Genomic DNA, 13,505 nt, shown 5'->3' on the forward strand with positions numbered 1-13,505 from the left:
ATAATACTCAGATGAAGTCTTGTGCCCTCTGGTGGCCATATTGGAGTCTATAAAGTCTGGATGTGTGTTACTTTCCGCAGGTGTTTCTGCTCTGAGTGCTCAACTTGCCAAACTTCCCATGGGCCTAAAGCACCTGAACCTCTCCAAGACCTCCATGTCTCCTAAAGGTGAACAGAACAGAAAAAATGTAGTAATACTTCATTATTGTCCTGAATGATTGTTTCAGGAGACTGCAGTATGTTTTGTCGTTTCTTGCAGGTGTGAACAGCCTCTGTCAGGCTCTCTGTGCCAACCCGGCAGTCGCCGTTGCCCTCACACACCTCGATCTGTCGGGGAACTCGCTCAGAGGCGACGACCTGCCGGTACGCAGCCGCCCTCCTCTCCTTCTGTCACATCCAACAACCCCACAGTTTAACAGTTTATTAAAGTTCTTGACCTTCAGCTTGGAGATCTGAGGTTTTCTGATTACAGCACTGATGTGTAGATTTCTAATGTGTTTTTTTTTTTCTGCTCAGAACCTGCACAGCTTCCTGAGTCACCCAAACTGCCTGGAGACTCTGGATCTGTCCAACAGTGACTGCTCTCTGGAGCAGGTAAAAGCAGCTCATACACACATGAACACTTATACAAACTTTTAAGTCTTTAGCCGGGTTCCCACCAAAAGTTTCCAGAGCTTTTAGTCCCTGGAACTACTTTTCAAGGAACTAAAAGGTTTGTGTTTTTTAGGTGTGTGCGTCTCTGCTCAGAGGATCTTTGAAGCACCTCTCCGTCCTCAACATGCCAAAGTCAGTCTTCTCTCACAGGTCAGATATTAAACTCATCTTTCTAACAGCAGATAACATAATTTATATTACAGACTACATCATCTCTAACTTTGGACTGGCAGATTACTTCAACATTCAAACAGATGCCATTATTAAATATGGTTGAAATGTACATTTAACTCAACTACCAGTTTAAGATGTTCAGTAGTCGTTCTGAATGTATTTCTGCGCTCTAGAGTGTCGACTTTAATACGTCTACTCCTCTCATCCACACAGGAAGATTAAAGAGATCCCTTCGTCCTTTAAGCAGTTCTTCAGCAGCGCTCAGGCTCTGAGCTCGGTCAGTCTGTCGGGGACCCGGCTGCCTCTGGAGGCTCTCAAGTAAGAAAATACCCACTGAAACCAGCTCACTTCCTGTACTCCATAACAGAATCAGAGAAAGAGTTTCATTTTCAATTACTCACCCCGTGTTACCTTGAAGTCTTGAAGAATACGTTTTTTCTCGCATTCCTCCACAGTGAACAGATCATCTCATGCACGCTGCGAGTCCGTGCATGAGACGATAGTGGGGGAAGTGTTTTAAATTGTGAGGTTTTAGCAAAGATGCATGCTTTTGGGAAGTAGTGAGCATACGACTGGATAAATGAGACTTGGATTATACTGCACCAGTTGTGTGAGAGTTAGTAAACGGATTATTGATATAGTGTTGCTGTTTTTCCATTTTACTTCAATTAATCAAGGATTTACTCCGTTTTCGGATTCCCCGTTCACCGTGGAGACATGAGAGAAAAGTTTTCTTCAAGAATTCAAGGTCACACGCAGTAATTGATATACAAGTGATCATTTTAAGGGGTGATGTATTCCTTGAAGCAATGCCACTGTTCTCTGTAAGCTGCTGTTAAACTGACCGCCTGACGAGTCGTCGATCTTTTCTGTCTGCAGAGCGTTGTTGTTGGGGCTCGGCTGCAACCCAAACCTCAGTGACGTGTCTCTGGATCTCAGCTGCTGTGAGGTAAAACTGAACCTCAACACATTGTTTAGTAAATGAGCTGAAACATTAAAGTACAAGTGTACTGAGATGTGACTTTTTCCTCTCAGCTGCGTTCAGGAGGCTCCCAGATCCTGGAGGGTTGTGTGGCTGAGATTCCCAACATCACCAGTCTGGACATTTCTGACAACGGTGAGGACATTTTACATTTTTAAATGTTTTTACGATGGTTGCCGTATCGACGACTTTGACCGCGTCCTGTTCATGTCTCAGGTCTGGACATGGATCTGACCACCCTGCTGGTCTGGCTGGCCAAGAACCGCTCCATCAGACACCTCTCACTGGGAAAAAACTTCAACAACATCAAGTCCAAGTGGGTGACAGCGCTTTCTAAAAAAGAAATACATTCCAGCTGGATTGTTTAATGTATTAAATAATTAATAAATAATTAAATAATACCATTTATCTCCAGAAATGTGTCTCAGGTCCTGGACAACCTGGTTCACATGATTCAAGAGGAGGAATCAGTGAGTGAAACGTTTCTGTTACCTCTGTTCCTTAACATACAAGCATCTGTTTTATGCTGAAACATTCATTAGACACTTTGGACAACCTGCCTGTAAACTTGTTTCCCCCGCAGCCGCTGATCTCGCTGTCCCTGGCTGACTCCAAGCTGAAGACCGACCTCTCCATCGTCCTCAACGCTCTTGGCAGCAACACCTCTCTGACCAAGCTGGACATCAGTGGGAACGCCATGGGAGACATGGGGGCCAAGATGCTGGCCAAAGCCCTGCAGATCAACACCAAACTCAGGTGAGCGAGGAAACAAGGTCGTTACTGTTAGAAAACTGTTACAACTTCAACACCCAGAACTTTCTAGAAAGTGATGTCTGTCTGAATCTGAGACAAATGAGGTTTTTGTGTTTTTGTTTGTTTGTGTTGTTTTTTTCTTTTCATCTCCTCGGTTTGTGTCTGCAGGACGATAGTGTGGGACAGGAACAACGTCAGCCCTCAGGGTCTACAGGACCTCGCTGCTGCTTTGGAGAAGTAAGTATGAAGCAGTCTGTCAAGGTAACATGTCAGAGACGGTGTTGTTGCATGCTCTACGCCCCGCCCTGCCTCTGTATTATGGAGTAAGTCATATTAATGTACTATTTTGCCTCCCCATCAGGAACTACACCATTCGTTTCATGCCCATTCCCATCGTGGATGCTGCTCAGGCACTGAAGGCGAGCCCAGAGAAGACGGAGGATGCCTTACTAAAGGTTGGTTTCTCTTTATTATAAAGGGTACTCAATAGCTTCTACTGTATTGTATTTAAATCTGATATCACATTAATGACATTCTGTCATTTTGAGAGTTGAATTTGAGTTTTTCCTGTGTTTTGTGGTGCAGATGGAGCAGTACCTGCTGAGGAACCACGAGACGCGTAAATACCTGCAGGAGCAGGCGTACAGGCTGCAGCAGGGAATAGTCACCACCACCACGCAACAGGCACGCACACACACAAACACACACACACACACACACACACACACACACACACACACACACACACTAGCAGGCCTTTGATTTAATAAACATGTTACTGCTCACTGGCTGATCTCTAACCTCTCCGTGACTCAGATGATGGACACGATGTGTGTGAGGGTACAGGACCACCTGAACTCTCTGAGGTTCACAGAGACCAACTCGGTCCAGGACGACATGAAGGTGGCAGAGAACTTCATCAGAGACGCCAGGAACTCCAAGACAGTAAGAAGACATGTGTTTAACACCTCAATCCACCAACGTCCATTAGCTGACTGAATCTCTTGACACATTAAAAACACACCTTCTTCTTGCCCGGCACGGCAAGAAAAAAGAAAAACGAAAATACCTTGAATAAAGAACGCTCTTGCTCTTTTTCCCATTATCTGTGTATCTCACTCGTCCCTCCAGCTGCTCCCCAACCTGTACCACCTGAAGAGTGTGGGGTCCAGCGGAGCGTGTGTTGGAGCCATTCAGGACAAACTGGAGTCAATGGCTGGAGAGGTGGCCCGGGTGATGGACGAACAGCTGCAGGTACTGAGCTGCTGTTAAAACCTTGACACTAACCAGTGCAAACATTGTTGGATGTAATCTTTTGCGTGTGATTTTCTAAACAACTTAGATTCAAACTGGAATGCAGAGTGAAGTTTAAACTGTACTAACTCGTCCTCCTCCGCAGACGATGCTGGTGTCCATGGTGGACACTGCTGAGGGTCTGTGTCCTCATGTGATGAAGAGGAGCAGCCTTCGCCAGGAGCTGCTGAAGGCCGAAGCAGGGAGGATGACCGTTCCCCGCAGCTTCATCACCACCACGCTGCTGGAGCAGTCCGGGGTCGACATCATCAACAAGATCAGGTCTGATCTGCTGCGTGTGTGTTTGGACAGTTGTGTAACATTTCAAGTTGGTCAGATGGAGATTTAAAAACTAAATGTGATTTTTGTTTTTTCTGTGTGAAACAGTGAGGTGAAGCTGAGCATGGCGTCGTTTCTCTCTGATCGTATCGTGGATGAGATCCTGGACTCTCTGTCCAGATCACAGCACACTCTGGTTAGTGTCCTCTCTGTCTGTCTGTCTTTCTTTTTGTCCGTTTTTCTGTCCACTCATCCCTCCCTGCGTCCTCCTTCCGTCTCCAGGGCGACCATGTGATCAGGAAGAGTCATCCTCTGCTGCATCCCGAGCCCCCGTTGGAGACGGAGGTTCTGGATGAGATGGTTCTGCAGCCTGAGAAACACAACCAGGGACAGAAACCAGACCATGGGCTGGACCAGAAACATAAGCTGGAGGACATGGACACTTGCTTTGTAAGAAAAACACAAAACCACACAAACTCTTTTACACCAGTCACTGCATATAAGATACTATTATTATATTGTACTTCTTCAAAAAATCTAAATAAAAACCTGTTCTTGCTCTTTAGATGACTCCTAAATCCAAGAGGAAGAGTATTCTGGTCCGGATGCTGCGCCCCGTCTCTGTGGCGTTTGGTGAGTGACCAACGTGTTATAAAGTTACTTCAGGTGGCACCTGAGCAGCGACGTACATAAAACCTGCCTTGGCGGAGGTCTGTGCTCTCCGAGTGCACTTCTAGTTAACTGTTAACTTTTTCCTTCTGATTGACCACCAGAGATGGAGTTTGACCTGGACAAGGCTCTGGAGGAGGTTCCCATCCATGTTGTGGACCCCCCTCTTCCTCCTCCTCCTCCTCCTCAGCCGTTGGACAGAATGTCAGCCTACTACGGAGACCTTCCTCCTCCCCCGACTCCACTGGACACAAAGCTTGTCTGCCTGCCTGAGCTGCCACCCATGGAGCACAAGTTGCTGGAGCATCACACCAAACTCAGGCCAAAACCCAAGAAGAGGACGAAACCCAGCCGACCACCTGTACGGTTTCCCTCAGGGAGCGATCCCCAAATTATCAGTGATCAGCCATCATTGTTTTTGTTTAGTGTTGTCTTTTCTTCAGTACTAGCACAAGCACAGATTTATCATTTATTTATTCATATTCACATTGTGACTTATCTAACATAAATAGTCATGATATAGCTAATAGAAACTGAATTATTGTTTAATTTATTGTGAAAAGTATGTCAGTGTTTATTGGTCATTAGGTTGTATTGCAGTGCTTTTCATTTTTTCATGTTTGGCCTATTAACGAGGGCTGTCAACGCAAACGCGTTAACGCATATTCGTTTTAATGCCACTAATTTCTTTGACGCAAATTACGATTTATAGGTTGTAGCGGTCTCAGTTTTAAAGCTAGAGTGAAGATCAAATGTAATTGAGTCTAATCTCTCTGTCTGTGCCTCTGTTCAGCGGAGGGCCAACGGCAGCTCGGCGCCACAAGAGGGAGAGCAGAACAGCATCATGGGAAAGCTGGACGAGGGCCTGGATGACTTCTTCTACAAGAAAGTCATTAAACTCAGCTTCAAGTGAGAGTCCAGCTTCAAACTGAAACTAATGTTTTCTAAAAAATTTTAAGATGTTGACGTGCACACAACAACAACAAAAAACACAGAATTTCTTCACAGTCTTCTGAGTTTTTATCATCATTTATCATTTGATGATTTGTGTTAAAGACAACTCTGTAAAATAGATAATCTCCCAGAATCAGTCTGATCAAAAGTACAGTTGTGTGTCATTTGCATAAAAAGTAACCAGACTCTTTCTCACAATGTGTGAGATTTTATTGGCTTGTAAGGCTGACTAAAGAATATTTATTGTTATAACGATAATACTTATTATTTTTAATCATCTTTAGACTTCCCTCTGTGAGAGGTCCGTCCCCCAGCACGCCGGACGCAGCAGATAAGAAACGCGACTCCAGGAAGAGCGGTTTCTTTAACCTCATCAAATCCCGGACGTCCCGCTCAGAGAAGAGCCACGGAGCCGCCTCCATCACCCCACCCCACCCTGCCTCCTCCACCCCTGCTTCCCCGCCTCCCACTATTAGCCCAGTGGCTGAGGAACCGACGCCGACGTTCCCAACCCCGCCCGCGAGAAACCCTGGCGCTGTGGTGGAGCCCCATCAGGAGCTCCACAGGGCTCAATCCTCGGACCACACGGATTCTGAGATGGAGGCCTCTCCGACCGCCGCTGAACCTGCTGAGGAGGAGAAGGATGAGGAGAAGGAGAATGTGGAGAATAAGGAGAACGTGGAGAAGAAGGAGAACCCCCACATTCCCCGCCATATTGGGGTCCCTGTGATGGGCATGGACCTGCTGGCTGAGATGAAGGCCAGACAGGAGAGAATGGCTGTAAAGAAGGTGGGTGGAGCTCATGGGTCAACATTTATAACAGCATTTAATACCATCATCAAGACATTATATTGGTACCAGTAGTCTGGCTAGCTTATGTTGCTGTTTTTCCTGACACTGTCAGTTCCCATGGCAACCGCTAAAAACTGGGTGTTAACCAGGGATGAAACGTTCAGCTCAACCTTTATATTTCATATAATGAAACCGCTGATTCATCATACGTTGTTGTGAAGGTTAGCACTTCTGCTGCTATTCATACATGGAAAAATTGATAAGGACTGACTGATAGGAAATCACATCAATTCAAGTTTTATAGTTACTAGCCAACACTTTAAAAATAAATAGTCCCATTAAAACAATAGTCTTGAAAAGGAAAAAGTAATTTAACAATAGCATTATCATTTTCCACATATGTAAAGTTTTATCTGAGTAAAAATGAAAATGAAAATGCAAAAATCCAATTTTCATTTCCACACACTCGTATGGGTGTTCTGTGACCAAAATGTGATTTAACATTTTAATGTTGTCCACCGTACAGCAGTGGAGTTTTTGGAAATTTAACGTCAAAACTTTTTCAAATTGTTAGAAAATTGTATTTTAATTGTGATTTAATTATTGCTTGCATAAATGGCAAATCGGGTTACATTGTTTATATTGCATTTTTAATTTTTAAATTTGCATCAACGTTTGAATATTGTCCACTGTACAGCTCGGTGTGAAAATGAAAGTTGGATTATTGCATTTTAATTTTTACTCAAATAACACCTATATATGTAGAAAATTATACTATTGTGGAATTACATACTAGGGTTTTGAATATCTGTAATTGATTTAGTAATATTAATAATAACTGAACGCATTGCCTTTATTATAATTAATAATGATATTATGTTATTATTATTATAAGTAATTGTCTGTCCTCTAATATATGTCATTTTATTTTATATATTATATTCTATCTCTATATTTTAACTTCTGCACTATTTTATGTCTTAGATTCTCATCTTTTACTTTATGATTTTCTTTTTTAACATATTTTATGAGCATTATGGAAGTGGAGCCTGAGATCTAAGAATTTAATGTCCAACATAGTCTGTACTTGTTGTGCACATGACGAAGAATAACTTGAATGAAGTCTCTCTATTTTCAGTCGGAGTCCTTGCTGGACAAGGTGGAGGATGATAAAGGTGAGTTTCTAGTTACCTGTGGTACTTATGTTAGATTTTCTAGCCATAATCAGAAGGTTAAATGTTACAGTTTCATTATATATAAAGTTTCCTCAGTAATTAATTAACAGTTCACAATCCATTACACCTCAGTGTTGTGATAGTAAGTCAGTAGTAGCTCTTCATGACTCCTAACTGTCATTTTCCTGCAGCCAAGTCAGACATCCATCCCGTTGTCCCAGCAGACGCTGATGAGTCCAGACCAGAGCCGACTCCCAGGTCAAAACCACCCAGCGTCACCCCCAAACCGCCCCCACCCCAGGCCTTAAAACCCCCGCTGGGGCCCCGCACCTCCGGACCCCTCAGTCCTGCAAGTCCTGCCAGTCCGACCAATCCGACCAGTCCGACCAGTCCCAGGCCGAGCAGCACCTCCATCTTCGGTAGGCAAAGATTGGGAGAAAACGGGGATACAAAACACCACTAGAGGGGTATCAGACCGACATGAGGAAGCTGTTTCAAAATATATTTATTATCACAAGCCATAGTTTAACTCCTATATATATATAAATGTGTGTATTTGTACTCTTGTTTCTCAGATGACTCTGCTGAGGCTCCAGCAGGCAGCTCGTCTGCTAAAGGACCACTTCCTGCTCCTCGCCTGAAGAGGGCGCCGTCAGAGCAGGAGAGGGAGAGCACCAGCAGCAACCCTGCAGGACCCCTCTCCCCACTGGACGGTCGGTATCTCCTCATAAACAAGGCGTTAGTAGTAGCAATAGTGTGATTTCATTTATGAGGATTATATCTGACAGATTATAATCCACTCAGTCCTTTTTACCTGCTGAAATTCCTTTAAAGGACCATTACAACCCATAAAATACAGTTTTCACCTGCCAAAAACTGATTGCAGTTCCTGCCTTTGGACTGGAAGGTTTCTTTTTGCCTCAGAATGGTTTGATTTCATTCATTAGGATTATATCTAACAGATTATAGGTGTTGTTGTATTTTAATCTAGAATAAAGAACACATTGACAGTTGAAAGAATCGGATGATTACTTGGTTAAAAAAAAAAATACAACTTGGTGATCAAGTCAGTTTAAGCTAAAAGAGGCAATTCAGATTTATCCTTGAAAGATTTAAATTGTGTTTTTATTTTGGCTGCAGTGATTAACATCATGACAACTGATTGATTAGTGTCCTGGTGAAGGAAACCGGCTCTCTGGTCATAATCTTTGATGTTTGTCGCTGTGCCTTTTACACATAGACTGTATATGAGAAGTGGACGTAGTCACCGTGACGTTACCCATTGGTTTGTGGACTGCTGTTTTGAAGCTTTGAGTTTGGTATTTTCGCCGTCACCATCTTGTTTTTTTGCAAACCAGGTGGAGCTAAGTACAACCGGACGCCTAATAAGACAATTTCTAGGAGACCAAAATGTTATAATTAACTTTCATGAAGACGAAAACATGGACAACTCCACCGTGATAGCGACCTCTCAAGCCACGCCCTAAAGCATCCCCTGCTTTATGGTCTGTGTGACTCTAAATGGGACCTTTAATGGAGGACGGAACCTGCTAAAATACAAAATAAATAAATGACTCGATAAATAAATAAATAAATATGTCATTAAATGTAGCAATAAATATAGCCATTAATTAATTGATAAAATGTGGCATAAATTGATATTTCTGTCTTAGTTTCCTTCTTTATTTAATTATCCTTGTATTAAGTCCCTTATTTATTTACTCTTCTGTTTAATTTTCCCTTTTATTTATTTATGTATGTATTTTTATTCATTTTAAAATTTATTTTTTTATTTATTCATTTATTTTTGCATTTATTTATAATATATTTATTTATTTTTGTACTTATTTTTATATTTATTTTATATTTATTTTTATAAAAATAAATAAATAAATGTAAAAATGCATAAATAAATAAATACATACATTGTATTTATTTATTTTTTATGTATTTATTTCCTCAAACTTATTTATTTCTGTATACTTTTCTTTTTACTTTTCTTTATGCATTTCTGTCTCATTATGCAAATGAGGGGTCTGTCACTCATCATGTGGGGTCAGATATGGGGTCAATATTATTTTTGCTACATTTAATGACATATTTATTCGGGTATTTTTTAATGTACAAGCACCGAAATGATGAAGACTACAGCGAAAACAGACAAGGTTGCATGGCTCAGAGCATCGCTGAAAATATAACACTCAATTTAACAGGTGACAACTTGTTTAATGAATGCTTTCAAGGCCATATTTGACGCCTCCACACACCACACAGTGCATCTGAAGGAAAGGTCCTAGCCTGTACTTGGATATGTCCAAATGTCAGCGTGAGTGTGTGATTTTGTAGTTGAACTTGTATAATTAACTCTTACAGGAACTCAGTATTTTTCCTTAAAACAGAGTTTCTTCTATGTAATCAAAAAGGCGAGTTGTCTCTTGCGATTGTCGTGCAAAAAGATGTGTTTTTAAAATCAAAGAGACAAGAAGAAAAGGTCATTTACACAGACACAAGTGTTTATTACACACGTCACGCTGACGCTGAAGTTATTTCAGTTTGCAGATTGTTAAGTTGTTGAGAATGTCCTTCAGAAACGCTCTGCGGTTACATGAGTACATCTTCAACAGAAAAATAAAGTGTTATTGTAAAAAAAACTTTCAGTAAGTGAACAGACTGAATTCTGGCTTACTATTTAAACCTACTTCAACTGCCTGTTGTCATTAAATGTGGCAAAAATAATATTGACCCCATATCTGACCCCACATGTTGAGTGACAGCCCCCTCATTTGCATAATGAGACAGAAATGCATAAAGAAAAGTATACAGAAATAAATAAGTTTTGGGAAATAAATACATAAAAAATAAATAAATAAAATATATGTATTTATTTATGCATTTTTGCATTTAATTATTTATTTTTATAAAAAAAAAAAAAAAATAAGTGCAAAAATAAATAAATATATTATAAAAAAAATAAAAATAAAAATAAAATTTAAAAATATATAAAAATACATACATAAATAGATAAAAGGGAAAATTAAACAGAAGAGTAAATAAATAAGGGAATTAATACAAGGATAATTAAATAAAGAAGCAAACTAAGACAGAAATATCAATTTATGTCACATTTTATCAATTAATTGATGGCTACATTTATTTTTAATATTATTTTTGCTACATTTAATGACATATTTATTTATTTATCAAGTAATTTATTAATTTTGTATTTTAGCAGGTTCCGTCCTAAAAAGTTAATTATAACACTTTGGTTACCTAAAAATTGTCTTATTGTATGCATTTACGCAATTAAATAATCCAAAATTAAGAATGAACATTCAAATCAGACCACAAAAATCATAATTTCATGCAAAAGACCGAAGATCCAGTCCTTAAAACTAAAGACTGTCATCATTTTGTCACCCAGGGACAAGACAGAAAATGATTCATTCTCATTTTCTGCTTTCCATCAGTCTGAAACAGAAGGAATCGTCCGACAGAAGGATGTCATCACCTGCTGTGTCAGTTTGAAATACGTGTGTGTGTGTGTTGGGTGACATATTTAAGGATGTAAATCATCTTTTGTTTGTTTCTTCTTCGCCTGCAGGTGAGTTTCCCGTGGTCGGGGATCCGTTCGAGCCGGCCAGTCCAGAGGTTGAACCCGGCCTCGGTGGCAGACAGTGGTCGTCTCTGAAGAGTTCAGCCAGTCCTCCTGCTGCGAGCGAGGACGACCGAGAGCGAACCAAGTCCCTCCCCGCCTACGGTTCGACTAATCACAGTCCTGTCCATCTGCTACATCCTGTTTCAGTCTCTGCATGGTTGTCTAAATGCTGCAAGAATCACATCTCTGGATGTCTGCTCTGTTTACTGCATTTACACTTTTAAATCAAGCATCAAATAACTATTTCTTAATATTGTCATCGTTGGTTTCAGGACCTGCTTTTACTGGTGTAGTTTTAGTTTAATTTCTTAGTCAGACAAGAACATATTTCATTGTTTAGTTGTCTTGTTTCTTCATCTGTATTATCCCTCTCTCTCTTCAGTGAGGCCTCCATCTCCGGCAGACACAGATCTCAGTCCAGCTGAGGAGGAGGTTCCCTCTCCGGCCGCTGACCACAAGTCTGACAGCAAATCAGAGGACGAGTCAGACGACGCCCCTCCAGTCTGACACCAACAAGACGTCTCTACATCCAGCTCGGCTGTCCTCGCTACACCAGAGAGAAACTTTAAGGAGGTCAATCACATACATACACTCAGAAGCAGAGACGGTGGACAATGATTTATTTTTTACAATTCCTGGTGAGGCACATGTAAACGGAGGGGACGTTGTAAAGAGTTGATTTAGCTCGTGTCATGCTGTTATCAGTGGAGTTTCCTGACCTCGGATCAGTCCCAGCTGTTCGTCCAAATGGGACACCAAAACAGCTCCATTACCGTCTCTAATAGGACCATAAAGGGCAGACCAGATGGGATTTATCTGGTGCAGAGACGATCTGTAGTTGCTTAGATAACCAGGTCCAGCTATCCAAAGGTCATAAGTCCGAAGCACTGAGGGGAACGAGTCTAAGTAGGTTCAGACTGAAGCAGTTTGGTTTTACTGTATTTCTGTTCTGCAGGTGAACTAGTGCTGGTAAGTCAGTGACTTTTACCTGCAAACATTCACTATTTGTCTTGAAACAAAAACAAAAATGTCCACAAATTAGAAAATGGCAAAATTAGAAGCAGCTGAAGCAACAAGAAAAAACAAAGATAACTCTGCTGCTACAACCAAAGTTAAAATATATATATATATTGATATTTAAAAAGCTCAAACTAATGTTGAGACGAATTGAAAATGAAACAAATTAGTCTTTTTTTTTTTTTTTTTTTTTTTTTTATAAAACTGTATTTTAATTTCTATAGAACATCCGCCTGACTGCTAATAATGATGCTAACCTGACTGCTCAAGGTTTTATTTAATTTTAATGAAACACAGATAATGGGAAATGTTACGTTGAGTATGCATTGGAATTGGCTGTATATATATAGATATTAAAAAACATATATTGTATTAAGCCATAAGTTTAATGGTATTATATAATAATGCAAATATGTTGTTGTTATGGCTAGTCAGGGTTTTGCTGGGTTTATTTAACAGTCTTCTCCGTCTAGTTGCGTCTGAGCTTTTTTCTGTAGATTTCAACTCCATCTCAAGGTCTTTGCTCAGTTGTCCTAATATTAACTAATATACAGTATATTTACACCCCCACCTGTTACTTCACCCGATTCAACTGTTATCAGGCCATTAAATATTAAAATTATCGGACGCTATGAGCACCATGTATGTGGGTCATTAGGGGCTTACTAAACCTACTATGTTGTAAAGGTGAAAGTGAAACTTAAAAGCAACACGTTCTGACACGTAAAACTGAATGAAACGTCACGTTTTGAACACAAACAAAACGGCTTCTATAGGTTTAGGCAACAAAACCACTTAGTTAAGTTTAAGGAAAAACATGTTTTGGCTAAGGCTGTCATCGATTCAAATATTTAATTGTGATTAATCGCAAATTAATCACTAATTTTTTATCTGCTCAAAATGTACTGTAAAGGGAAATTTGTCAATCATTAATTTAGTATTATCAACATAGGAGTAGACAAACATGTTGCTTTATGCAAATGCATGTATATATTTATTATTGTAAATCAATTTACAACACAAATCAATGACAGATATTGATCCAGAAACCCTCACAGGTACTGCATTTAGCATAAAACAATATGCTCACATCATAACATGGCAAACTG

General features: G+C 40.5%; 1 protein-coding gene across 2 annotated transcripts in view; it reads left to right on the forward strand.

Annotated features, from left to right (window-relative positions):
* LOC119503688 (F-actin-uncapping protein LRRC16A) overlaps window positions 1-13,165 on the forward strand; it is a 33,487-nt gene extending 20,322 nt beyond the window's left edge. The window contains exons 12-38 of one of the 2 annotated variants that reach the window (XM_037795578.1): window positions 81-167; window positions 259-362; window positions 516-593; window positions 727-803; window positions 1,041-1,145; window positions 1,707-1,776; window positions 1,863-1,944; window positions 2,026-2,125; window positions 2,225-2,279; window positions 2,393-2,565; window positions 2,731-2,799; window positions 2,924-3,017; window positions 3,148-3,246; window positions 3,379-3,507; window positions 3,694-3,816; window positions 3,962-4,137; window positions 4,243-4,330; window positions 4,417-4,584; window positions 4,701-4,767; window positions 4,908-5,164; window positions 5,597-5,712; window positions 6,042-6,546; window positions 7,688-7,724; window positions 7,949-8,143; window positions 8,300-8,437; window positions 11,326-11,481; window positions 11,762-13,165. In XM_037795578.1, the coding sequence (XP_037651506.1) occupies window positions 81-167; window positions 259-362; window positions 516-593; window positions 727-803; window positions 1,041-1,145; window positions 1,707-1,776; window positions 1,863-1,944; window positions 2,026-2,125; window positions 2,225-2,279; window positions 2,393-2,565; window positions 2,731-2,799; window positions 2,924-3,017; window positions 3,148-3,246; window positions 3,379-3,507; window positions 3,694-3,816; window positions 3,962-4,137; window positions 4,243-4,330; window positions 4,417-4,584; window positions 4,701-4,767; window positions 4,908-5,164; window positions 5,597-5,712; window positions 6,042-6,546; window positions 7,688-7,724; window positions 7,949-8,143; window positions 8,300-8,437; window positions 11,326-11,481; window positions 11,762-11,886 (3,473 nt within the window). In that variant the 3' untranslated portion in view covers window positions 11,887-13,165. Of the gene's footprint in view, window positions 1-80; window positions 168-258; window positions 363-515; window positions 594-726; window positions 804-1,040; window positions 1,146-1,706; window positions 1,777-1,862; window positions 1,945-2,025; window positions 2,126-2,224; window positions 2,280-2,392; window positions 2,566-2,730; window positions 2,800-2,923; window positions 3,018-3,147; window positions 3,247-3,378; window positions 3,508-3,693; window positions 3,817-3,961; window positions 4,138-4,242; window positions 4,331-4,416; window positions 4,585-4,700; window positions 4,768-4,907; window positions 5,165-5,596; window positions 5,713-6,041; window positions 6,547-7,687; window positions 7,725-7,915; window positions 8,144-8,299; window positions 8,438-11,325; window positions 11,482-11,761 lie in introns of both variants that reach the window. The other variant, XM_037795577.1, reaches the window with a different exon arrangement.
* The last annotated feature ends 340 nt before the right edge of the window (window positions 13,166-13,505 follow it).

The sequence above is a fragment of the Sebastes umbrosus genome, chromosome 15, assembly GCF_015220745.1.
Source record: "Sebastes umbrosus isolate fSebUmb1 chromosome 15, fSebUmb1.pri, whole genome shotgun sequence".
Classification (NCBI taxonomy): domain Eukaryota; kingdom Metazoa; phylum Chordata; class Actinopteri; order Perciformes; family Sebastidae; genus Sebastes; species Sebastes umbrosus.